This window comes from Maniola jurtina, chromosome 3, assembly GCF_905333055.1.
Source record: "Maniola jurtina chromosome 3, ilManJurt1.1, whole genome shotgun sequence".
In the NCBI taxonomy this organism is placed as follows: Eukaryota; Metazoa; Arthropoda; class Insecta; order Lepidoptera; family Nymphalidae; genus Maniola; species Maniola jurtina.
In genome coordinates, this window is record NC_060031.1 from 15,362,412 (window position 1) to 15,389,980 (window position 27,569).

The window sequence follows — 27,569 nt, forward strand, 5'->3', positions numbered from 1 at the left end:
GAGCACTTAATTTTTATTTACGGTAGTGACGGTTAACTGGAAGAAATTATTTCTAATGTAGAGACCACGAGACTAAGCAAACAAAAATTTTTTTAAAAATTCTGTAATAGAATAATCCATGTATCCCACAAATCATTTATGTGATGTATGATGTATCTATACTGATATTATAAATGCGAAAGTAAGTCTGTATGTCTGCTTGCTTTTTAGGGCCTGTTTAACAGTTTTTGACGAAATTTGGTAAAGATAAGATAACATGCGTTCTTCTCAGGGAAGGACCTACACTATTTTTGTCCCAGAAAATCAAAAAGTTCCCACGGGATTCTTAACAAACGTGAAACGATGCGGATGAAGTCGCGAGCATCATTGATTTGGAACCATCGATGTTTGGAACAAACTAAATAGGCTTGACTGCTATCATATCCAAGACCTAAGTAGATGATGGATGATGATGTAGCCTACTAAGGTGGAGCGCGTTTGCTTAGAAGGTGCCTATTCACTCTTCTTTTGAAGATCCCAATGTCTACTTATTTTTAATAACGGTACAACAGACAGTAGCTAAGGTCATAACGTAATGCCAAAATCTAGCGGGATTTTATCTTTATAGCAGTTTCCATATAAAGAAACTCGTGTTGTATAAAAACTATAGTCTATGGCTAAAGGCATATTATTATACAGATTAAAAAAAAACGTAGAGTTCACATGGTAGACATAATCGGGCATGATCGGACATGTCTGAATGGAGCCTGTCGGTAGGCGCTCGTGTTATCGACAACCTTCGGGAAACTGGTTGGAGGTTGGGATATAGATCCTTGATCCAAGTATTTTTGTAGCGAATTCTCTTTTAAGCTGAATGAACTAAAAGATCGATATCTGATACCAATCGATTGAACAGATGCTAAGGATGTTGTAATGATATTATCATAGAAGTCCTACCTCGCTGCTCATTTGATTGTGTTTTTGAAGCATGTTTCTGTTTTTGTTGTTGTTTCTGTTATTTTACTTATATTTTGTTGTTTCTTTTATTTTATTTTTGTTGTTTCTGCCACGAAGGAGATTTCGCTGTGTAGAAATCCCACATAACCCAATTTCTCCCCTAAGAGATCAGCCCGGCTAGCATGGGCAGTAATTAAAAATTATATCCCCCGATTATATCCACTGATATCATAGAAATCAGTGGATATAATCGGGGATATAATTTTTATCCACTGCCCATGCTAGCCGGGCAGGTATCTTAAGGACACTTCTCCTCTACAATAAAAAAGCACTATGGGAATAGTTTTATAAGTAGGTCAGGACTATAATATAGGAAACTACCTATGTATCATCTGCGCAAATATCATAAAGATACGGAATATTTTTATAAGATAAGACCATGATAAGACGTTGAAAGTAGGTCGTTTATCGCAACATCTCTACAGAGTCGACTGTTAGGATGTCTTACGCAAATCCAAGCAAAACCTATATGGTTGTGGTTTCTATTTTTTGTGTGGTGAGTATTTAAGCCGTTGGTAAATACGGATATTCTAAAATAACTCTTTAATTAACACATCTTAAATTCTTCTTGTTTGAAAAAAAAAAATACCGTTGCAAATAAAGGATAAGTATTTTGATTACATATCTACAATTTTTATTGTCTGCTTTCTTCTTTATAAACCTACTAGCCGATGCCCGCGACTTCGCTCGCGTGGATTTAGGTTTTTCGAAATCCCATGGGAACTCTTTGATTTTTCGGGATAAAAAGTAGCATATGTTCTAATCCAGGATATTATCTATCTCCATTCCAAATTTCAGCCAAATCCATCTAGTAGTTTTTGCGTGAAGGAGTAACAAACATACACACACACACACACGCATACAAACTTTCGCCTTCATAATATTAGTGTGACTAGTAGGTCTAGATAAGGTTTAGCGTTTGGATGCAATTAAACACTTAAAATAAGTTTTAGAACAACAGAGAGAAAATAAATTGGACATTTTGGATTTTTCAGTTACAATAGTGTGTAGTGGATAAACTAGGACCATGATATACATAAAACAGTACAAGAATGAAGCTCTTAATCAGATAACCTTAACTGAATGTAAAGTAATGCTCGTTTAACTGTCATATTCTCTCGTTCTCACAGCTTTATCAGAAGATCGCTTGCGCAACTTAATTGTTCACGTGTTGTTTTGTTTCACCTGACTGGAGGTGTTCCTAGAACTTTTCATAGCCTGTCTTTGAAGCATTATGAGGGTCTGGTTCTAGGTTCTATTTGTTCGTTCTATATGGATCTACAGGAATGCTCAAGATGCTCAAGATCACCTGGAACAGCTTTAGACCGAACACCAAGCCTGAGATCTATAGAGCACTAGCTGATGCCCGTGACTTCGTTCGCGTGGAAGTAGGTTTTTTAAAAATCCCGTAGGAACACTTTAATTTTCCGGGATAAAAAGTAGCCTATGTGCTAATCCAGGGTATAATCTATCTCCGTTCTTAATTTCAGCCCAATCCGTTCAGTAGTTTTTGCGTGAAGGAGTAACAAACATACACACACACACACACACACACACATACAAACTTTCTGCTTTATAATAATTATTATATTATTATATTAGTGTGATACTTTAACGAGACAGCTGACACTTCCGTTCAATGGAGACAGTGATATCCGGTCAGTAACTGTACTTTTTTTTTGCTAAAAGATTATATAGGAAGTGTTTTTTTTTTAGGATGGTTAGATAATACAATAGTTATTCGCTAAAATAGATCTAGCTGTTATAAGAATCAAAAAAAAAACCAAAATGCACAAGGATTAAGGACGATATTGTAATAACTAGGTAGAATTCGATTCAGGTTTTTAAAATATTCCAACGACGTAAATAACAGGGAAGGCAATTGAATTTATAAACAAACAAACAGTCAATGATCTATTTGACATGACTCACAAGTCAGTGTATTCCATGTGTATTCTGTTAGTCAGTGACCTAGCTTGATAAAACCGCGGTGGTCAGTTCATAGAATATGCTTTTAGTCATTTTATTACGCACTAGCGACCCTCCCCGGCTTCGCACGGGTGGACACTACCACGAAAAATCCTATCTATTTTCCGGGATAAAATATAGCCTATACGGATTCGGAAGAATCCCTCTAAGTAATGGTAAAAGAAATTTTGAAATCGGTCCAGTAGTTTTTGAGCCTATTCAATACAAACATACAAAAATACAAAGGTTTCCTCTTTTTAATATTAGAATAGATGTAAACTTAACTAGGTACTTATTTACTTATTTTGTCTACCCTAAATCCTAACACGGGAGTAAGGTAGGTACTTACCTACCTAAGTTGTGGGCCAGAATGCGGCGATTTCGGATAAGTTTCCTATTTAATGTAGGTACTTAATTAAATGACAAAATGTATTATGTCTGAAATGATTTCAGTCAAGTGGATAGACATAATTTCAAAAAGATATTTCGGAAGTGCATATAGGCAGGGATTATACTTAAAAGTGATATTGTAGTCAAGAATAATTAATGACCTTAACAAAAATGGACCCAACTCTTCTTTTTTAATGAAAATAATGTAGATACCAATATTTCGTGTCATGATTTCCAAACTTGACTTTTAATAGTAGCTAAGAAAGCCAGAACAGACGGATAAAAAAAATAGAGGTTACATATGTTTTTAGATTGTAAAAGGCTTTTAAAGCTACGAAAGATAAAAGTAAAATTTTTATTTGATCACGAGTGGGTATATATTATGAGCAAAGCGGCCTACCCAATTTATGTTTAATTTATTCAAATTGTTATGATACAATTTGTCAAAGCCAAAAGATGCAAAGTTAAAAACTTCATTAACCTAGACCAAAAAGAGCCGATTAAAAATAAATATTTACGAGTGTAATTAATATTATAACCGAAAAAGTTTACAACATCTGCTGGCAGCGATTTAGTAATTTGGCATAATATTCGCGTTATGCAAACAATATTACAACACGAATACGGTAAAAAACTAAACAGAACGTATCTCCGGTGTTTTACCCTGATGGTTTTTTTTACACTTTTTAATCTGTAAAACTCATAATGTCTTGTAAGTACGTAGTATACACAAGTGTAAATTAAAAGTTTATAACACCCCCGACAAGTTACAGTTACAGTAACTAGAAAAGATCTGATAACTTTCAAACGGATGAGCCGATTTTCTTGGATTATAGCTAAGAACACTCTCGATCAAGCCACCTTTCAAACAAAAAAAAATCTAAATTAAAATCGGTTCATTGGTTTAGGAGCTACGATGTCACAGACAGATACACACGTCAAACTTATAACACCCCTCTTTTTGGGTCGGGGGTTAAAAATAGCTGCCGTCAACCTACGTCCTGCGGGGTGATTCGTTAAGAATCTAGATTCACGAACATCGGTCTCTTTCTCACAGCCTCCAGTCTTTGCCATTTCATTTTCACTGTACGCTAATTTTTTATCTACACGAGAGTTATGGCTTCCCCCTGTCGAAGGTGATAAATTAAGAGGAGATATTAAAGAAATTACCATCAAATAACCAGATACTTATCCTTACTGCCATCTTCTATTGATTTGACATAGGTCCCTTTTGGGCGAAAATAATTCTGAAGCGAAATCCCACAATCTTCCATCTTCTATTTCTGCCCAATTCAGTGCTTATTGGATGGCAAGGGTATCATAGTCAATTCGTCTGGTTTCTACAGCCATCACATAGTTAGGCGACTGTTTAAAAAACCCTTATTGCTATGGTGTTCCCTTTACGTACACAAATTAGATGTCGGTCGCCACAAAACCCTTTATCACTTAATCTGAATCGCGCTAACAAAATCACACGAACACTACTTGAAGAAGTTCCAATATACTTACCACTGCATCTACGGGTATAAGAACGGCCCAGAGGAAGCTCTTTCTATTATTACGGTTGAGCTTAGCTTAGCTATATATAATAGACGACTATAAGCTGTTACAGAATCGTATATCACCATTCACCATTAAATCGGTATTCAAATAAAGGGAGTTATTACTGTCACTTACTGTACCTCAATTGATAAAACACAGCTCAATCACACAATCCACTCAACAAGTGTGACCTCCGTACGCGAGTCACTAACCGTTTCACTTCAATTGGATAATGGCTCAAAAACAATTCTACCGTGACAAGCTCTTTTGACCTTTAACTCTACGATATTTACGGTCAAATTTCCTTAAAGAACTTCCAGTAGAAGAAACTACAGGAGTATCATTGCGTGAAGTTATGTCAATGGAAATAGGACTGTATTCCGATTGGGATAGTAGTGGTTTTGGTTTGTTAACGATTTGGTCATTTAAACTACGGGTTCGCAGATTGATCGATCACCGGATATCGCTATTATTGTCGTGCGATTTGCGATTTCCTTTGGAAATTCGGACATTGATCCTGATGACTCGAAAACTATTCATTAAAATGGGCAAGTACCTGCTTACCTATCTTCTTATTATTTTCATCAAAGCTTAATAAACTACAAAATCAACCTAGATTTTTTTTTTCATAAAAATAGCGACGAAACGAACAGGCGGGTCATTACCGCCGCTCATGACAACATTTGCAACACCAGAGGAACCACCAATGCGTTGCCGGCTTTTCGAGAAATTGTTGATCTGCCCCTTGAATAACGCTATTTTGAAATCTAGTGGGAACACAGCCGATGATAGTTGTTTCCAAAGTTTGCATGTGCGTGGAAAAAAAGATCTGGTATAACAGACGGTCAAAGTGCACCATGTATGTGAAATTGATCACAGTGGCGTGCGGTGCGGGTACGATACAGAACTCAGAAGGTACTTAAGTGCAAGATAAATCAATTCATTCATGTTGCGTAGTAATTAATAATGCAAATAAAAGCAGTACGAACGATATAGATACGCGTCTTCCGGCCCACTTGCTGACTCTGACGCGATTGATTTACAGCACCCACTGTTGGTATCTGCTGTATTGACTACTGGGAATCGGCGTCTGTTCTCTGTTGATAACACGCTGATAGTAGGTACTAGCTGATGCCCGCGACTTCGTTCGCGTGGATGAAGGTTTTTTTAAAATCCCGTGGGAACTCTTTGATTTTCCGGGATAAAAAGTAGCCTATGTGCTAATCCAGGGTATAATCTATCTTCATTCTAAATTTCAGCCAAATCCGTCCAGTAGTTTTTGCGTGAAGGAGTAACAAACATACACACACACACACACATACAAACTTTAGCCTTGATAATATTAGTGTGATAACCGCAGACTAGCTGCGTCAGTGCTTTATTTACTACTGTGATAGAGAATTTAAATAGGGTGTAACCAGAACTCTAGTAAAAACTTAGCGTTATTATTATACGACCTAAACACAATCCAATGTCAATAATCTTAGTAAATAAATTGCATTATTTTGTGATTTAGTATTTTTCAGACCCGCAATTTATAGCGTGCAATATTCGAGTCAATGCCCCACCTATTTACGCAACGTTCGTTGATCTCTAGCGTCGGTCAGATGTTTTAGTACCAATATTTTTTATTTTTTTATAATTTTATTTTATGATAGTAAAGACGCTGAGAATGCTAATTGACAAAATATTTATGACGTTGAATTACTCAACAACTACATACTTTTATAATATTTTTATGATGTTTTAATTCTACTTTAACAGGGCTCTCTCCGTCACTTGCTTCCACTCGTTTCATACAATCGTAGTTCCAATTTCATAATAGAAACTAATATCTGTGTCTGTAGTGTTTTAGATTTTTCTAAAAATATGTAGTTTTAAAATTACAGGGGCTCAAAGATTTGTATGTTTTTTAAGACCGCGTAACTTTGAAACCGAATATTTTAACAGAAATTTGGAAAACCACAGAGATTTCTAGATCACATTAGTTTCTAGAATATGTCTGCAAAATTTCATGGACTTTGGTTGCTTAATATTCAAATGAAATTGGAACTACGATTGTATGAAGCGAGTAGAAGCGAGTGACGGAGAGAGCCCTCTTAATCCAGTTAGAAAATCTCATAATGCGAAGTGTTATATTTCGATCCCGATATTGACATAATAAGTAAGTACCTATTTGCCGAAAAATTCAGTAGTCTGAGGTCGAATTTAACTTGGCAAGTGGCACATTCAGCATCACTTTAACAAAACAGTAAGAAATAGGTATAATATTCTTGACTTATGTCTATGCTGCCAGTAGCTGTGGAGTATTGACACAATATTTAAGCTTATTTGCGATTTTCTGACATTACTTGACGGACGCATTACACGTTTCAGAGTAAACTAGAAGATTTGCGCCAAAGTTAAACCAACCAAAATCGATCTATCTTCACGCAAACCGTCAGAACGTGCTCAAATGTTCGGTTGCGTACAAATACTCGCGGTTAGGCAGGAATGCAATGGCACGCGTGTTATGTGGGTGTTCTGCCATACATTTCTCTTCAACGAGATAAATCAGGGCTAATAGGTATCTACCTCAGTAATTTTCTTATCAATTTTATTCTTAGCGAAATACCTAATAAGCAAATTCAACCGCAGCAAAAATTCTTGAAACTAGATTTTATTATATTTAATGACACTTATGAATATTATTTTCTAGAGCCTACGCTCCATTATAAAATTCTGTTTCTGTTATTGTGTTATAATATTATGTTTTTTTACTGTGTTATAATATTAATCTGACCTCGTAAACTCTTAATAAACCTAAATCTAAGAAATTACATATTTATTTATTTATATTTACTAAACATATTGAATATACAGGGCATTTTTGTTACATTAAGTGCCAGAAAAACCACAGTCGATTTACCGGGCACTGCGTCAACTATACCTACTTAATACAAAAATATAATTTTAAATTAATAAGGGCATAAAATTAGCTGAATTTAGCAAAAACTAATTTAAAGGTGATTTACGTTAAATTAATTCTAAACAAGACGTTGATTAGCTCAAACATGGTAAAGTAGACTTTATCTTGCGCAACCGGCCCCACCAAATATGTCACTAAATAAATTTAAGTAACGCATATGCCCAGACATTAGGTTTATTGTAAGAATTGTAACATAATCTAACCAAAATGACGTCCGAAATAGAACAATTCCAGGATTATTCAATTAATTTTATGTTTTTATAACGAAACAAAGTGCGCCCTCAAATAGAAGAAACCCGACACCCGTTCAGCGCGCTGACAGCTACCTAATTGATATCATGTTCCATATTCAAATAAAGTGCTCCTATTCTCTTTATTCGAAACTTTTATTCAGCTAAAAATTTTTTTTTTTTTAATAGCAAAGTTTGTAGTTCGCGTTCGGATAATCGTACCAGATCGATTGACGTTAGGTAAACAAAAACATAGGCCATGCATTAGCCTCAATGGTGATTAATTGTCTGTCCATCAGTTCATTGACGATATTCCGGTGTATAACGGCCGAATGTTTATGAATAGATGTTAATAATGCATTTTACAGTGTATGATGATTAGCGCTTCTGATAAAACGTTCATCTAGTTTTTTTTGACTGCCATAAAATGTCTTGTATTTTCCGAATCATACCAATGTAAGCAATTTTTTTAATTCTAGGGCACACGTCAAACTACCTTCAACAAACACCAAATTCCTTTCTTTCTAACCCCCGATCCAAAAAGAGGGGTGTGTATCTGTGTATCTGTCTGTGGCATCGAGGCTCCTAAACTAATGAACCGATTTTAATTTAGTTTTTTTTTTTGTTTGAAAGGTGGCTTGATCGAGAGTGGTCTTAGCTATAATCCAAGAAAATCGGTTTAGCCGTTTGAAAGTTATCTTTACTAGTTACTGTAACCTTCACTTGTCGGGGGTGTTATAATTTTTAATTATCACTTGTAAAGTAATTCATAGATTTGCTACGCTTACATTTTTGATGTTCATTCTCAAACATAATAATTATTGTTGAGCACAATCAAAATTATGTAAGAAAGCCATTACATATTCCACGGTAAGGTGCCGCTAGCCCTCACCCGCCGGGCGTCGAACCCGCTTCCGTTTGCCGTTCGCCTACCATAGACAATAATTAGGTTTTTTTTTAAAAAAAAAAAGAAGCATTGTGTTTGTTATGATAATAGGCATCAGGTTATATAAACATGGCGATTTGTAGTTTTTGCGCACTAAAATCGACCAAGTGCGAATCGCACTCGGACAAGAAGGGGTTCCGTATTACCGCACAAGAAGTAACACTTTTTAATATTTTAATCAAGGCAGCAATCAGTTTGAAATTTTTATTATTTTTTGTTATAGCCGTAATAAAAATAGTTACGAATTCTGTGATTTGTGATATGGAACGCCTTTCCGGCATCATTTTCCTTCCACTTTTAATATGGGTACCTTTAAATCAAGAGTGAATAGTTACTTCTAGGCAAGCGCGCTCCACCTTAGCACATTAGGCTGCATTATAACTAGCTAAGACGTCTGATTGTAGCTAAACGCCAGTCTATACTAATATTATAAAGAGGAAACCTTTGTATTTTTGTATTTTTGTATGTTTGTATTGAATAGGCTCAAAAACTACTGGACCGATTTCAAAATTTCTTTTACCATTACTTAGAGGGATTCTTCCGAATCCGTATAGGCTATATTTTATCCTGGAAAATATATAGGATTTTTCGTGGTAGTGAAAATTGTGGAGTAAGGCGTCGAAAAATCTGCCGTTATTGATTTCAAAAATTCTTTCACCGTTGGATATGTAGGTACGTGATCCCTGAGTGCTATAGACTATATATTATGTACCACGGGCGAAGCCGGGGCGGACCGCTAGTCTATAAATAAAAAGAAAAAAGATTTTTGTTCGAAATTGCCCTATGTTAGTGTAAAAGCAAATTAATTCGAGGAATGCCCAATCTATCATCAAGGCGCTAGTGCAGGTTAACTGTAAACAGGCATGTTAGTTTACCTTCCCTAATTAGAATAGGCCCTTGCCCTTCACGGCGAACCGTAAGCTTATCCAAGCAAACTGTTACTAATTTATTTCAAGTTCAATTTACCTGTTCTAATAGTTTATACTAAACTTCACCATCTATAATGAACGTGTGTAAACTTAGCTATCTGAAGGGCAACCAGCATAATTTTCATCATCGATTTTTTTTGTGATGTAACCACAAATTCACGGTTTTCGGAATGTTTCCTTTACTTGTACTATAAGACCTTACCTACGTGCCAAATTGCATGATTATAGTTCAACGGGAAGTACCCTATAGGTTTTCTTGATAGACACGACAGACGGATAGACGGACAGACAGACAGACAACAAAGTGATCTTATAAAGAACTCTCAAGTTTCAGGTAGGATCCCTCACGATGTTTTCCTTCACCGTTGATCTATTTAATTTTTTTTTAAATTGACTCCGAAAATTAAGAGGTGCGTGCCCGGGATCGAACCCCAAGGACCCGAATAGGCGGCGGAGATCCTGACCACTAGGCCATCACGGCTTTTTTTAAGAATTGATTAATTATTTAAAATTATTAGCCAATACCTGTGAAATACCTAAGGAAGGCCGACCACACGCGTGGGCGCTAAGCAATTACCATAGGCTCCCTGTAGGCGTCGCTTATTGCTTACAACTGTGTCGGTTAGGATTTTATTCCTTTTATGTTACAAACCAGTTCTAATATTCGGATGGAAATTTACAAGTCAGGTTGATGAAATTTTAGGAAAATTCTTTGTTTTATTAAGCGCTTGACCTGTGATGAAAAAGAGCGTGGTGCTTTTAAAATCTAAATAGCTTCCTGATAAAAAACTTGAAGTAACTAAAATTTACTATAAGTAATCTATGCCTATAGATTACCTACCTACTAATAAAACTAATTTGACGATTTCTGTTCATTCAATGTACTTATTATGAAAATTTGAATCGGAGGATAAATGCATTATCAGGTTTATTTGGTAAGTTTCATGTTTTAGTGACGATCTGATGAATATCTGAAGGTCTGATGATAGAGGACGGTTTTCTTCAACGGGTTACAATAAATCAATGGCGATCAGTGTGAAAGATACATAACATAAAAATACATAGGTACATTCTCATTCAAGGCAATACAAGGCTTGTTCATTTCTAACGAAACCGCAATGTGAGTTCCACAAAGAGAAGAACGCTCAAAAGCATCAACTTTATGAGTCCTGCGACAAATAAATAGGTAGTTAGCTTATGTCCACACGTGTGCACAATTGAGTTAATTTCGCTTAGAAAGCCGCAGCGTTATTTCAATTGTTCAGCACAATTTACTGGCCGGTTATGTCCGGCGCGCACGTCATTTTGACTATTAAAATGTTATAAATGATCTCTTTGTTTCACTCATTTTGAGGCGTATTAATGTCCACTCCAAATTAGAGATGGGCATTATTGCTACATTTAAATCATTTTCATTTGGGGAATATTTTTTTCACATACGACTTTTCACTAAATGAGTTTTTTCGATTTTCGTATTTACCCACTCGTTTGGTACATTAATTTAACGAAGCATTATGATCAAGCTCAACAGTGCTGATATTTCACGGAAAGTGAATTTTCGCGCTTAAGATATGAGTGCAAAAATCAGTTTCCGTGAAAACACATACGCAACAATGCGAACGTTCTCGCTCGTGCGCCATTTAGCGTCTTACCTCGCAAACTACCTCGGTACCTTTCATACAAATCGGTTAACTGGATGGGTTTTTAGGTATCCCGTGGGAACTCTTTGTTTTTCCGGGATAAAAAAGTAGCCTATGTCCGTTCCCGGGATATAAGCTAACCCTGTACCTTTCGTCAGAATCGATTAAACTGTTAGGCCGTGAAAAAGTAGCAGACAGACAGACACACTTTCGCATTTAAAATATTAGTATGGATGAAAAGTCTTTTCACATCATTTTTCGCATGCTACCTGTGAAATGGACCATCTCTACTCCATATACACTTTTAAAGCTAAACAAGCTGTTAACTTAATTGGTTTCAAACTGTGTTCAAATTAAAGTTAATTCGGCTCATGATAAATTAGGTTAACTCAAACTCAAAGGGTGTAAAATCTGAAGGATTTTCAACTTAAGGACTAATGCTATAGATTATTTATTAGGGCAGATTTTTCATCGTTAAATAAAGTCGTTTTGATTCGACAGTTTTTGTATAAGAAATCTGTGAAAACGTCTTTATTCGCTAGGTAAAGTTTATTTGCTTTTTATATATTTAGATAAACGCTACAAATATTATGAGTATCGATTGACTGACGCCGACCAACCTAACAGTCAGCACCAAATCTCTCTCACCTTACAACTTTACGATCAAAATGTAGTTACTTTGGGATAAGGAGATTCCATTAGCACCTGAAATCTAAACATTGTTTATCGAGCTATCGACACCCCGTGGGAATGTAAACAAATCCTAAATAGGAAGTATCTGCATTGAAGGGCCCCATCAGATACCATGGTATCTGGATACGTTGATGATAACAATAGATAAAAGGGCGATGGGCTCGATTTTTGTTTTTTTTTTTACGCAACCACCTTAGTTAGATAACCTTACAAATTGTTGCTCAATATGTTGGTAAGCAGAATATAAATAAATAAGGGAGGCCGATATCTGTAGAGCGTACGTAGGTACTTTGACTTTTCTCATAAAAGTTCCAGTTATCAACAAGATAGATATATTTAGATGCGTTTTTAACCCCCGACCCAAAAAGAGGGGTGTTATAAGTTTGACGTGTGTATCTGTCTGTGGCGTCGTAGCTCCTTAACGAATGAACCGATTTTAATTTAGTTTTTTGTTTGAAAGGTGGCTTGTTCTTAGCTATAATCCAAGAAAATCGGTTCAGCCGTTTGAAAGTTATCAGCTCTTTTCTTGTTACTGTAACTTTTACTTGTCGGGGGTGTTCTAAATTTTTAATTTACACTTGTTAATTTGAGTTGTTAAAATAGCCTCAATTTACATCCGTGTAGGTGTTTATCTGTCATTTGGTGACATTCTTTTCTTAATTTTTTCACCTAAAATTTACATACTTGATTGATTTATCCTATGTTAATATTTATCCTATGTTAAATATTTATTAGACCACCTATTTTAGGCCGAGTGGTGACTTGTAGAGGTATTGGATTATCTTCGAGGTCGTATCCAATATGTGCATGATTTTATTACTTATAGTTTAGAATAGAATAGAATACATTTTTATTCAAATAAACTTTTACAAGTGCTTTTGAATAGTCAAATAATTTACTACTGGTTCAGAATGCCGTTCCTACCGAGAGGAACCAGCAAGAAACTCGGCGGTTGCTCTTTATAAAGCGTTTGCATAGTAGAGGTTATTAAAACATGAATGTGAGTTTAAAAAACGAGCCGCAGGCAAGTTAAGTCTCCGAAAATTGGAAGGACAAGTTAGCTTAAGTAATTTGTGTACAAAAGTGCCGCCTCATTATCTGTTTCCGCAAAGTGATTAGATTCGATTTCTTAATTAGCATCGAACTATTTGATATTTCCATGTTAATTTGGTCCGTGAATGTTCCACAAAGATTATTACCAAACGAGGTATTTGTCATTATAATCTAAATCCTTAACTTCGGTAATACTTTCAAGTTTCAACCCACACGACATTCAGACTTCAAGCTTACGAATGATTATTTACAAATGGCATAGGTAGCAACTTAACCATTTCCATCTATCTTTTCACTTGTAACTCTTGGTTTTAAAAGGTCGGACGCACCATTGATTTTGTAACACCTTACGCCGTTGTGTAGCTGGAGTATTTACGCTACGACGCGTTCTATAATTGAGCGATGCGGGAGAGTTCAACACATCGCGGTCCATCTTTTTAGAATACGACACAAATAACATTCTATATTTGTAAATTTATACACTGCTGACTATGAGAGCATCTATTCCTTGCGAACTATCCACGGGAACCTCGCATCTATCATTTGCTCATAAGGTACAATTTCCTTTGTAATGGATGGGATTAAGTGTTCAATCTAAATCAGCGATGGATGCTAAGGTGGTACGGTTATGCAGCTCTGCCGTTGACCACATGCATCAGTGTTTGTAAATAGACAACAGCGTCGCAACTATGAGTTTTGATGCTGCGTTTTTATGAATGACTAGCGACCCGCCCCGGCTTCGCACGGGTGGACATTTATTTTTTCTATTTTCCGGGATAAAATATAGCCTATACGGATTCGGAAGAATCCCTCTAAGTAATGGTAAAAGAAATTTTGAAATCGGTCCAGTAGTTTTTGAGCCTATTCAATACAAACATACAAAAATACAAAGGTTTCCTCTTTATAATATTATAAGTATAGATTCCGTCTTCAATACTTGCTTCATTATATCATTCGACTTATAGACAACTTATTTAACGTTATTGGTGTTAAATTCGTTACGGAAAATTAAATTTACATTTAACAGGTGGTTTTTTTTAACAGGTGATCTTCAGACGTGTTGAATTAATTTTATTTAATTAAGTTTTGAGTAACATTCATTATCATCATCACCTGCTCATTATTAAGCACGGGTCTCCTCTCAGAGTGAGAAGAGTTTAGGCCATAGTACACTATGCTGGTCAAGTGTGGGATGGCAGATTTTACACACCTTTGAGAAAATAATGGGAAACTGTCGGACATGCAGGTTTCCTCGGTTGTTTTCTTTCACCGTTAAAGCAAGTGATGTATACTTAATTCCGAAAAATTAGAAGTGCATGCCTGGGTTGGAACTTTGGAATCTTTTGAAAGCTGAATTCTCTTAATCATTAGATGTAGCATAAAATTAACTCAAATTTTTCAATAAAACATAATCGAACAACAGAGCTTTTGGCATCCTGCGTAGTTTGAAGTAGTGAGAGATATTTCGGATGGCACACATCGTCTACTAGCGTTGTTTACAAACAGATTTGCTATTTCATCTGTTCATCTTGTTTGTTTACACTGCTCGAGCCAACGAATGAGCAATACGGCTTAGGCGCATCTTAGCTCGGTTTCGTGGAAAAATTAACTGTGCTGTGTGAAAGGGAGCGCTCGAGAGATTCTAACAAGTTTGTTTGCCCGTCTCATTACCCAGCTGGTTTGGGAAGTGAAAAATCACGCTTATCTCGACGCAAACAAGGGAACGGGGGTCCAGAGTCGGCCATCTGTTCGTTGCACCCATAAAGATAACGAAAATGTACAAACAGGGACGCAAACCATTTAGTATCGGGCCCTTGCGCTGAGCGCTCCTGTCCTAACAGTGAATTTTCGCGCGAAAAACTACGCGGCCATTTTGCTGTTTGCATATCTCTATATTATGATGTGCTCCATATTCGAACGCACGGTACGCTTACGCCTGTTTGATACTCTCTTTGAGTTTTGGTTTATTTTTGATCGCGTTGTCCTATTTAATCCGTTATGCCAGCCGCTGGCGTTTCCATCAGTCTTTGCGGCAACCGTTGCTTTTGACGTCCTGTTCTCTATAACTCATTCAAAATGTTCAAATATCTAGTTAATAAGTTGAAGTTGTCAACAAACCATATTTTTAATCGGGGCAACGTAAATATCTTTCGTAATACCCTCAGTTTTTATAATTTTAAGCTTATTTTTTAAAGATTCAAATCTTTTGTTGCAGATATACCCAGACCCGGAGTCTGAAAAGGCGATAATGGGTTCAGTGGTGTATTGCATCCATCACAAGGAAGGATGCCAATGGTCGGACGAACTCCGTAAACTGAAGGTGAGTTGAATATCGTAAATATTTGTATTTTGTTAAGATAAAGTTTACAGAGGGCGTATCGTGAAGACCTATCGATAAATTTTATGCGCCTACGTCGAAATCGACACATTTCTTTTATCTTTATAGCTGTTGGCACGTGTTGCTCTAAAATCTATCTCATGAGATATTATTTTCGTTTCAATAGTAGGTATTATAGTGGACAGAGAATTGTTGATAGGCATATTTAGTAAAACTACGATATCACTAAACAACTAATAGTCAGTACTAAAGTATATTCTAATTAGTAATTAGGTAAATGACTGAGTTTTATTTGCCTAGTATGTATTTGACATAATTAGAAAGATATTTGTTTTTTTAAAGATATTATTTGTTATTGCTTCTGAACTTAAACAAAAATCTTTTTAAATACCATTAACAAAACACGCTTAATTTTTAATTTCAACTTATTTTGAATGTTTTTCGGCGCTTTTATTATACCAGCCTATCTATACGGAATGAGGAAGCATAGCTCTTTTTTAGTTGCAAAATAAATTCATTTCGGAGTATCAAAATAATGTTTGGGATGAAGATGCGTTAAACAGAACTGCACGATCTAGCTTTTATCAGACAGAAAAACATAGACACCCTTTAAGACAGTTGATACTCAGTAACGCTGTCCTATCCATACTAATATTATTAATGCGAAAGTGTGTCTTTTTGTCTGCTAGCTTGTCACGGCTCATTCATTTAACCGTTTTTGGCGAGGTACAGAGATAGCTTGCATCCCTTGCATCTAGAGTTTCCACGGGGTTTATAAGAACCTAAATCCACGAGGACGAAGTCGCGGATCATCTAGTTTATTAAATAAACATGAAAATCCACAGGCACATCTGAACACCTGTAAGCACGACGCGGTGCTATGCGCTGCCCAATGCGGTGCCATGATCCCAAGAGTGCTGATGCAGGACCACCTGCGCTACACCTGCCCCCGGCGCAGGGCCAACTGCGAGCATTGTGGGAAGGAGTTCTCTGGCAGTGCTTTAGAGGTCAGCTGCACCAAGAAAATGCCCCTATTACCCTAATACAATACCTATGTCTGGTAGTAGACGTCTATCAGTTGACGCCAATTACAAGGTATTTTATTAGGGCTCGTTGTATGACCTGTATGTTTGGCACGGCGTGCAAATCAAACATACAGGTCATACAACGAGCCCAGAACAGTATGCTCAGGAACATTGCCAACGCTCCGTGGTTTGCTCGCAACGCGGAAATACACCAATATTTGGAGATGCCAACTGTGATCGTAGAAATCAATCAATATAATGACAAACATCGGGAGCGACTACAAAGACACCCCAATTTACTGGCAAACAGCCTATTATCTGCTAAAAAACTAAAGCGACTGAAGCGGGCAAATGTGCTCGATACTATACAGACTTGAGGGCAGTGGCCCTCCAGTCTGATAAAGTCACTGACAACAGAACTAACCTGCTTATAGTCTGTCGACTGATTGCAGCTAAAAAAACAGAAAAAAAAATTTTTTTTATTAGGATAATTAATCCCCGACCCAAAAAGAGGGGTGTTATAAGTTTGACGTGTGTATCTGTGTATCTGTCTGTAGCATCGTAGCTCCTAAACTAATGAACCGATTTTAATTTAGTTTTTTTTGTTTGAAAGGTGGCTTGATCGAGAGTGTTATTAGCTATCCAAGAAAATCGGTTTAGCCGTGTGAAAGTTATCAGCTATTTTCTATGTTATAAATTTTTAATTTAGGTACACTTGTTTCTTCAATAGTTATCAATAGTCAAATAGTTTTAGTGAGGCTACTTCTGAGATCAGTTCAACTTGCTTTTCTTCTGCTAACGCCGATTTTATAGTATTTTGGTCTTGATATTTTTTAAAAGATTGATGACAGTCTTATTATTGCAAAGATGGTGAAAACTATGAGTGAAGTTAAAGGTATTAATGCCAACTATAAAAAGTTTGCTGGCTGTTAGAAATTAAATTAAGCTAAAAATGGTTTTTGTTTAAGATTTTTTTAGTTATCTACCTTTAACTATGATCAAAGCCGATTAGGAATGACAAAGGATCATATTGGTCTACAAGATTTCTTTAAATTTTTGCTTGGGTTAAGTACAATGATAAAACGATCACCACTAAGAGTTAGATCTATATTTTGATAATATGTATGTATAACATGTTACTGCCGTTAAGTAGGTATTTATCTTTTTCTATAACTGAATTTTTTCTGTTTTGCAGGAGCATCAAGGCAACTGCGGCCACGAGCCCGTTTACTGCGAAAACAAGTGTGGTGCCAAAGTGCAGCGCAGACACACGCAGCAGCACGTGCAGCAACACTGCAGCAAGCGGCTCGTGCCGTGCAGACATTGCGGGCAGAGGTACACACAGGTAAGCAGTTACAAACAGTTTGCTAGGTACTTTGAAGCAGTTAGCAGCTTCTAGCATCTACCATAAATGCATAAAAAATTGGAGGCGAAAACCCAAACCATCAGCAATAAAATCTGTCGAAGCTGGAAAAACATTTTTCCAGGCCACACGATATATTTTGATGATTAGAATTTCAATGAAAAGTGTTCGACTTCTAAAATACCTAATTCGAAACTAAAATTCCTTTTGGGTAATTAATTACTAAGCCGATTAACTTAGATGGAAAATTTTCATCCCTTAGTTCGTATCCACACTGGCTAATTCAGAACACTGGCTGCTTATCTTCTCTATATCCATTGCTTGCTAATATTTTTTCGTCTAAGGTATAAGACAAAAATTAAAGACTTCATTCTTCAGTCTCATTTCGCCAAACCCCTAAGGCCTAAGGGTATTGTCATTTTTCTTGCATACATTCAATATCTTCTAGTCTATATCAGTTGTCTGCAAATTGTCGAAGGGATACCTTAGACGTACGAATAAAGCATGAGGCAAGGATATCCTTAGATAATGTGCCTTATTTAATCATAGAAGAAAAATAATTGTCCAACCCAAGACAAAGATCATAGACTATACAGCCTGGCAAATCATTTATCATAGATGTTGTCATTTTTCAGCAATATAATTTCTGATTCCAGGACACAGTGTCCGCGCACGGGGCGATGTGCTCGCGCGCTCCCGTGCCGTGCCCGCAGCGCTGCTCGGCCGCGCCCGCGCGCGACGAGCTGGACGCGCACCTGCGCGACCACTGCGCGGCCGGCTCCGTCCTCTGCACTTACCGCGACGCTGGATGTCGCTTCAAGGTAACATCTTCTTTAAATAATACCTATACAAGGAACCAAAAGCTTAATTTGCTATAATCCGCCAAACCAACGAAATCTGTATGGTACGCAGCACCACACAAATTCCAACACCACTCGACGCACGTTTCGCCCCGACACCGGAGCATCCTCAGGAGATGTAGACGTTGTAAGGTCTTGTGTGGTGCTGCGTACCATACAGATTTCGTTGGTTTGGCGGATTATAACAAATTAAGCTTTGGTTCCTTGTATATCATGGACTTCCGCAAAATAACGCCTGCTTCTATATTACCTATACATTTATCTATCAATCAATCAATTAGTCTGTTTGCGTCCACTGCTGGACATAGACCTTCCCAAAAGCGCGCCACCACACATGACCCTCCGCCTTCCGCATCCACCCACTTCCTGACACACTCACACCACCTGCGCTTGCTGATACGCGGTCTCCACTCCAGAACACGTCTACCCCAGCGGCCATCAGTTCTGCGGCAGACGAGGCCTGCCCATTGCCACTTCAGCTGGCTAATTCGTTGAGCTATGAGCTACTCATTTATGCAAGGAACCAAAAGCTTAATTTGCCATAATCCGCTTAACCAGACCAATCTGTACGCCCCCCTCCCACTGCTAAACGTGCAGGAAAAGCGAGCCACCAAGCAAGCAATACGCACCACCACACCACACAAATTCCAAAACCACTCGACTCATTCCGCAAAGTAACGCCTGCTTCTATACAATCTACACATTTCTAAATTGTTCGAGTCAAAGGTCCAAATAGTTGCCAAAAACCTACCTTTATTTTTCTGTACCTATAAACTTTAAAAAATCTGCTTTGCGTAAGTATATAATTTAATTCAATACATATCTATTAATTATCGGGTTAATTGTTATAATATTGTGTGTCGTCCTATTATAAAGTGATTTATTAACAGGGCTCTCCCCGTCACTCGTTTCATACAATCGTAGTTCCAATTTCATTTGAATATTAAGCAACCAAAGTCCATGAAATTTTGCAGACATATTCTAGAAACTAATATCTGTGTCTGTGGTGTTTTAGATTTTTCTAAAAATATGAAGTTTTAAAATTACAGGGGCTCAAAGATTTGTATGTAAACTTTTAAGACCGCGTAACTTTGAAACCGAATATTTTAACAGAAATCTGGAAAACCACAGACATAGATATTAGTTTCTAGAATATGTCTGCAAAATTTCATGGACTTTGGTTGCTTAATATTCAAATGAAATTGGAACTACGATTGTATGAAACGAGTGACGGAGAGAACCCTCTTAAGATAGGGCAGTAAGTAACACGAGATAAACAATTAATAGTTAATCGTACTGCATTAAGAGGAATGTACACAATATCGGATAAAGTAATTGATTAAGTAAACAGAGTCGTTGACATCGATCTATGTTTATTATGCTTACGATTATGCAATAAACTTGCTATAGAGTGCTTACTTACTTATATATTGAAACGCGCGGGGGCGTGATTAATATAAATTATGTATATTACTTAAGATGTAATAAGTACATATGCTTAGGTAATATTCTTGTTACTTAGGTAAAAATTAATGTCGATTGCTACCATCTAGGGATAAATCCTTATTTTGTTTTATTCTGGTCTACTTTTACCTAACAATTTTAAATTCATTGCACGCAAGGATTTATTAAAGTAAAATGTCTAACTGAAAATGAAACTAAGGCTGAGATCTATAGACTTTCCTCAGACTTAGGACACTTCTAAAACGAGACAGCGTTATACCGCTGGCATAAACCTGTCTCGTTTTAACTGAACTTAAGTCTAAGCAAAGTCAAAGTGCGCTCTATAGGTTTCAACCTAAGAGTCTGGTTTTTATGAGCAAAATATCCAACTTGTGTAATAATTTATTTGCCAATAAATATTTATATAATTTTATGATACGGGCCTTATATAAATTAAGAGACCAATTTATACATCAGTATGCTACAGAAATAAATATATTTCTTCACCAAAAATAGTCATTTCAGCAGCTTAGTCTGGTTTAGTTTTTTTAATGTTACTTTTCGATAAGTTTGTAATTCTAGGATTGATAAGGACATAGGAAAATTAACTTCAGCACAAATTTTATCAGATAGGCGCAACTCGACTTAAATGAATTTTATTTGTACTTATGTACATTTTTCTTTCACAGGGTACAAGGCAAGCGCTAGAAAGGCATACAGAAGAAAGTTCACAACAACACCTTGCCCTGGTCTCCGCATTGGCCACCCGTCAAGCGCGGCAACTGGAGTCGCTTCGAGCGGCAGTTGCGCGACTGTCGGTCAACTACACAGGCGCCTTAGTGTGGCGCATCAGCGACTGGGCGGCCAAGATGGCGGAGGCCAAATGCAAAGATGGCGTCGAGCTAACTTCACCCGCTTTTTATACAAGTCAATATGGATATAAGTTGCAGGTATGTTTAGTCATTATATCTAAATAAATTGTAATCAGAAAGAGTACATTATGACCCAATTTGAGTTAATGATTTAATTTAATTATATCAATCTAAGTATCAGCTAGCAGCTAGTTGAAGTTAGAGATCTGGTTCGAAGGACCATTTTTACCGATGAGAAATGTTAGTTACGTTTTCTTGTTGAAATTCTGAATAAGTGTTTTCTACTTGACGAATACGAACGAACAGTGTTTTAAACGATTTTTTCAATATTTTTAAGATATTAGTTAGTGCACACTTTTCGCGGTAAATCACAAAGTGACACGCGGAGCTTTTGTTTGTAAACAAAGTGCACGGTTTATTTATACCTGTGAATAATATTGTGTGACTAACCCACTACACTCGGAATTAGTATCGCTTAGTCACCTCGCATCGCAGTGCGCCCCCATACCCCATAAATATACTTTCGCGTCTCTATTTTTGAATATAAAGCTATCAAGGTTATGTTTTGTTTGAGGATGTTAATGTCTTTATGTAACTGTGGGGTAGTTAGAGATTAAGATCAGAGAAAAGTGATTCAAATTATTCTTAGTCGAGTTTTAGGTTGGGTACTTTCTATTTAGGTCGTCCATTTTACGTTTATTTTTGATCGAGCAAAGTGGGATCTTCTAGTCTACTTGGGTGAATTAACATTTGTCCGTCCGTCCGTTTGTCAGTATCATAATTTCTGAATTGCATCATAGGATTGCACATAATTTTTCGAACTTCATTAGAAGTATGAATACCCCCACGCCAAGCAATTACTAAAATTGATCAAGTATACCTACTTATTAAATAGAAATAAAATTAATGAACCTTTTCGCTGCCTGCGCGGCGAAAGAAAGTGCTGTTTTGGGTTTTCCCTGTAAACTAATTTTGTTGAAAATTCACAATTAGTTTTATTTAATTTTTTGGTGCTGCTGAGACGTAATATTATAAGGGTGATATACATTAATCTTCAATATAGTTCTTCAATAACAGTGGTATTTTTCTTTTCTTTTACAGGCGTCACTTTTCTTGAACGGCAACGGAGCAGGCGAGGCGACCCACATGTCAGTATACATCAAGATCTTACCCGGCGAGTATGACGCCCTATTGCGTTGGCCCTTCGCTCATACCGTCTCTTTCACTCTCTTCGACCAAAGCTCCAGTCCAGACAGAGCATGCAATATAGTCGAGAGCTTCGTCCCAGACCCCACATGGAAGAACTTCCAGAGACCGTCAAAGGAACCTGATGCGTTAGGATTCGGGTTCCCAAGGTTCGTTTCACACGAGATGCTCAAAAAGAGGAATTTTGTGAAAGACGACGTTATGTTCCTTAGGGTTAAGGTCGACCCGAGCAAAATCGTAGCTGTTTAAAACTTTAAATCCTCGTGCTAAAAATGATATGGTGCATCAACGCACAATCAAAAAGTCACTGTTATTTAGTATTAGATAATTTAAAAGTCATAGTTTCTAAGTTTTGTAAATATATTCAATTAGGTACTATTTTTAGAGTTGTTGCGGGCATTTTGAACGTTTTTGAGTTGAGCGGAGAACTAATTTAAAATGGCCTTCATAAGAGACTGATATGTTAGTTGAGTCTTACTGCCAAAAATTAATAAGATTCTTGATGTATCTATCTGTATTTTTTTTTGGTGATTGACTAAATTAAATTAAAAATATATAACTCCATAATAATTACTTAATTAATTTACTTGAATATTTGAAATTGAACGTTTCAAACTATTTTTCTGGAATTTTGGTTTCTATTGAACTTTTTGTGAATGGAATTCATTCGAAAAAAATATTGTATCTAAGTAATAACTACCAATTCATCATTTTTGTTTGACATACCCTCAAATTTTTTTCTATCATAATATTTAACTTCAAATTGGTTAAACACTTGTAAATATTTAGTTTTGTAGTTCTATAAGAAGCGCAAACGCTGCATTGTTATCCTTTCACTGAAGATCTCTTGAGTTTCATTGCCGTTTGAAGAAAATAACGGTTTAAACACTTTCGAAGGATTTTTCTCTTTTGTCAAATAATAATACAGGGCTTTTAGGGAATTTACGTCAATACTGGGAGTAAATAATTAATTATCCCCGTCTATTAAAAGTTACTCAAAAGTTAAAACAATCTTATGTCTTATTTGTCGCTTGTCACGTTTTTGTAATTTTTTTCATGCAACAAAATGTCAAAAATATATAGTTACATATAATTAATATTGCTTAAGGTCCTGTATAAAATTACCTGATAAGATTTGTCATACAACTAGTGCCATATTGTAATAAATAGGTATTATTAATTTATAATACACACATTTTTATAGGACACTGCAAAAATTGTGTGTTGCCAGCTTATAACGTTCTGTTGCATTTTTGTTGGCCTTCAGAGAATATTAAAGGCACTTTGAAAAATGCACGAACTTCCAAAAAGTGGATTTGAACTTTTATAATATTCCCCCCCCCCCCCCCCCCCCAAATGCAATATTATTGCCGTCATTTTATACTAAAATTGTTGTACAAATATTGTAGAAAAAAAGAATTCAAATTCAGCTTTGTGATACCATTGGTTTATTTAACTACCCGCAAACTTTTAAACCTTCCTGAGCATCAGGATGAAACAATTTTGGGGGAAAAAATTAGCGCATATGAGAGAAAAATCTTTGAAATGTGTTTAGATTTGTTTTGTCGGCAGATCTTTGTATATATTTTCTAAACTAAACTAAATAATTTATCCAAATAAAAAGTATTGTATATAATATGTATATTATTCTTTAAGATACAGATAATGTCACAGGAGTTATTATAAAAAAAAATGTTTTTTTTTTCTAATTAAAAGAACTTAAAGTCATTTTATTTAACATTATGTAAGGTTATTTTTAAAAATTGATTTGAGTTGTCAAAAATAATATAAAATTATTAATTTATCTAATGCAGGTAGATTGATAAAATCGATATTTGGCTCATTCGATGTCATACAATCTGTTGCTAGGAGGCCAACAAGATTGAACTTGCATAAATACGGGTGTTTCGAAGGTTGTAGTTTAGTCTCCTTCCGAGATTCGGGGCGATATCGCATATTTTCGGTATTTGGATTGTGAACTGAATAATTAGATGTTGTGATAGCAATCACGCTCTAATTAAATTATTTATTTTGGCATTATTTGTTTAGATTAAAACTCTCGGATAACCTTGCACATTAAACTTGTGTTTTTTTTGTGTTGGTTTTGGAGAGGACATCCAATAATTCGATAAAAATATTTAAATAATACCTGCTTTTCTGAGTGACGCCAATAATTCAGAAGTGGGACGTGTCTCACGTTGCCTTAATTTCGCTTTGGTATCTTTTTTTAAACAACCCACATTTGATTAAAATTTTAATTGAGTTTGATTTGGTGATTAAAATTTTTTGTTTTTTTTAAGAATTTAGTCTTTTGTGAAGTGGAAAGTAACTTGCAATAAGTGGTTCAGATTTTGTATACATCGAATGGGAAGTTAGTCGTTTGAATTTATTGTTGACTTGATATTAAAACTGAGAGTTCGGCAGTTCAAGGGTAGGTTTTAATGATTTGACGGAGGGCAGGATAGCCCATGATTTGGATTTGACTTAGGGCAAGGAAGCCCGCGACTGACATGACAAGATTGATTAGAAACACGAGGACGTGTTAAATTCAGGACGGCCGAACTGTAAGGTTATTTTTAAAAATTGATTTGAGTTGTCAAAAATAATATAAAATTATTAATTTATCTAATGCTACCTGCATTAGATAAATTAATAATTTTATATTATTTTTTGATAAAATCGATATTTGGCTCATTCGATGTCATACAATCTGTTGCTAGGAGGCCAACAAGATTGAACTTGCATAAATACGGGTGTTTCGAAGGTTGTAGTTTAGTCTCCTTCCGAGATTCGGGGCGATATCGCATATTTTCGGTATTTGGATTGTGAACTGAATAATTAGATGTTGTGATAGCAATCACGCTCTAATTAAATTATTTATTTTGGCATTAGTTTGTTTAGATTAAAACTCTCGGATAACCTTGCACATTAAACTTGTGTTTTTTTTGTGTTGGTTTTGGAGAGGACATCCAATAATTCGATAAAAATATTTAAATAATACCTGCTTTTCTGAGTGACGCCAATAATTACAATGTTAAATAAAATCATAAAATAATTATAAGTATAATTGGTACTTTTATAACTTTAGCTTCAATACTTAGTCATCAATTTTGTTTATTTTCCGTTCGATTTTTTTAATGTACTTTTACTTAGTTCGTAGTAGTTACTATTGTTTAAATTGAAACTTTTTTCCAAATAAGATGGATTCATAACACAAAATTTGTTTTCAAAAAAAAATACTTCTGTGACCTTTAATCTTAAAATATTGTTGTAAATAGAGGAAGAACTAATCTTAGGCTGAGATCTATATAACGTAGGTACTTTGACTTTGCTTAGACTTAAGTTTAAGTTAAAACGAGACAGTGATATAACGCTGTCTCCTTTCAACAGTGTCTTAAGTTAGAGCAAAGTCAAAGTCCGCTCAATAGATCTCAACTTTACTGTACTTTTATTTCTGTGTTTACAAGCTGGAGTTAGACCAAAGTGTTTTTGATTACTTTGCGGAAGCAATAACTATTATTGTACATTTTGTCGGCAAAGTTTTTCAACGCTAAACAAATGAACACGGCTTAGCTGTTTATATTTAGATTTTTTCTTATAAGCATATAAATATATATTTTGTGTAAAATGAAAAAAATATGTACCTAACTCATGTTACACCCCTATTTATATCGCCTTCGCACGTTAACAAAGTAATAATGAAAACAATGTAATTTTCTAATTACTAGCAGGAGGGTTAGTAGATTTTATATCTCACCAACTTTGGTTGAAACACAATAAGGATGAAGTAAAGTAGGCCTAATTAACCTTGATTTAGAGCTCAAAATTGTATAACACCGATTTTAACTTCTCGGTTTCCGTTTGGAGCGCTAGTTGTAGATGTTTGGACAAACTTGATCTTTGAAACAAGGTGGATAAGGTCTATTTTACTTTAACGCCGAAGTATTTCGACGCTCAAATTCTACCAACGCGTAATCAGTTATGCGCTATACCTATAGCCAAATGATCGTTTTCATCATCTATTCAGTGCAAAGTGTATAGAATCTTTAATTCGCGGTTGCCTTTGTAAATTTTTACTATTTTTCCAAAAATATATTCTCGGTTTATATAATTTTTTTAATAATAATTGTAAAAAAAAATGTTTTTCGGTGTGTCCAATATAAAATTTTCTCTATCTTCGGATCTCTCAAAAACGCTTGCTATCGATTTATAATAATTATCTCAACTGTAATGTTACATTCCAGAAAAAAGATTACTTTAAGTCCGGTTTTGTTCAGTTTAAGTTGATTATTAACAAATATACCTAAATACGAATATTAATACAATGATTAATGCTGATTGGAAATTTCTTTTTGTGTGAAGAAAATAAATCCAATCTTTAAAAATTTATATTTCTGCACTCTGCATTCGAAATAGAAGAAAAAATAAAGTAGGTACTTTTAACTCATCATTTTTTTTTTGCTGAAGTCGCAAATGTCAAGACAGGTTGATTTTTTATTGCAGAACTTTTTTTTTTAAATGCTGAGCATAGCATTATACAGTCTGATAGTTGCAAGCAAAACACATATTTTTGGCCAGTTATCTTATCAGTCAGCCAGAGAAAAAGAGCAAACATTTGAAAATATTGATTGAGTTAAACATATTAAATATGTGTAGATGGGTATTTTCTTGTTTCTTTTAATTAATTAATTGATTTACATAACTTTGATTTTGCATAGATTCTCAACATCCTTAAAAGCTTGTCTTTTTTCCTTTTATTTCGCATGCAGAGTAAATTTTTCTTTAATCTTGCAAGACAGGTCTTGACTTGAAAAAAAAATGTTATTGTTCTATTACCATAAAATATAATGTACAGAAGTCGCTATAAGTTTCAGTTTTGTATCTAGAATCTAGTTAACCTAGCTAGGTTAGTGGTTTTGCGATTTTGTCTATTTAAGTACCTTGGTATGGGGCTACAAGTTTTTCGCACTGGCCTGAATTTATCTTACGCTGATGTCGGTCGCGCGTACTAACTGTATGATGATGTGACTGGCAGATTCGCTTCGTCGTCCCTTCATTCAGCTTCACCTACTCATGTCAGCGATTCAATTCGCTGGCCACCTACCTC

General features: G+C 35.7%; 1 protein-coding gene across 6 annotated transcripts in view; it reads left to right on the plus strand.

The window, feature by feature from the left end:
* Positions 1 to 23,805, plus strand: part of LOC123878477 (TNF receptor-associated factor 4) — a 115,304-nt gene extending 91,499 nt beyond the window's left edge. For 3 of the 6 annotated variants that reach the window (XM_045925671.1, XM_045925679.1, XM_045925663.1), the window contains 6 exons: positions 15,571 to 15,675; positions 16,539 to 16,700; positions 17,914 to 18,063; positions 18,738 to 18,902; positions 21,074 to 21,334; positions 22,358 to 23,805. In XM_045925671.1, the coding sequence (XP_045781627.1) occupies positions 15,571 to 15,675; positions 16,539 to 16,700; positions 17,914 to 18,063; positions 18,738 to 18,902; positions 21,074 to 21,334; positions 22,358 to 22,711 (1,197 nt within the window). In that variant the 3' untranslated portion in view covers positions 22,712 to 23,805. Of the gene's footprint in view, positions 1 to 14,379; positions 14,400 to 15,145; positions 15,280 to 15,327; positions 15,495 to 15,570; positions 15,676 to 16,538; positions 16,701 to 17,913; positions 18,064 to 18,737; positions 18,903 to 21,073; positions 21,335 to 22,357 lie in introns of those variants that run through there. The other 3 variants (XM_045925704.1, XM_045925696.1, XM_045925688.1) reach the window with 3 other exon arrangements.
* Positions 23,806 to 27,569: the final 3,764 nt, after the last annotated feature.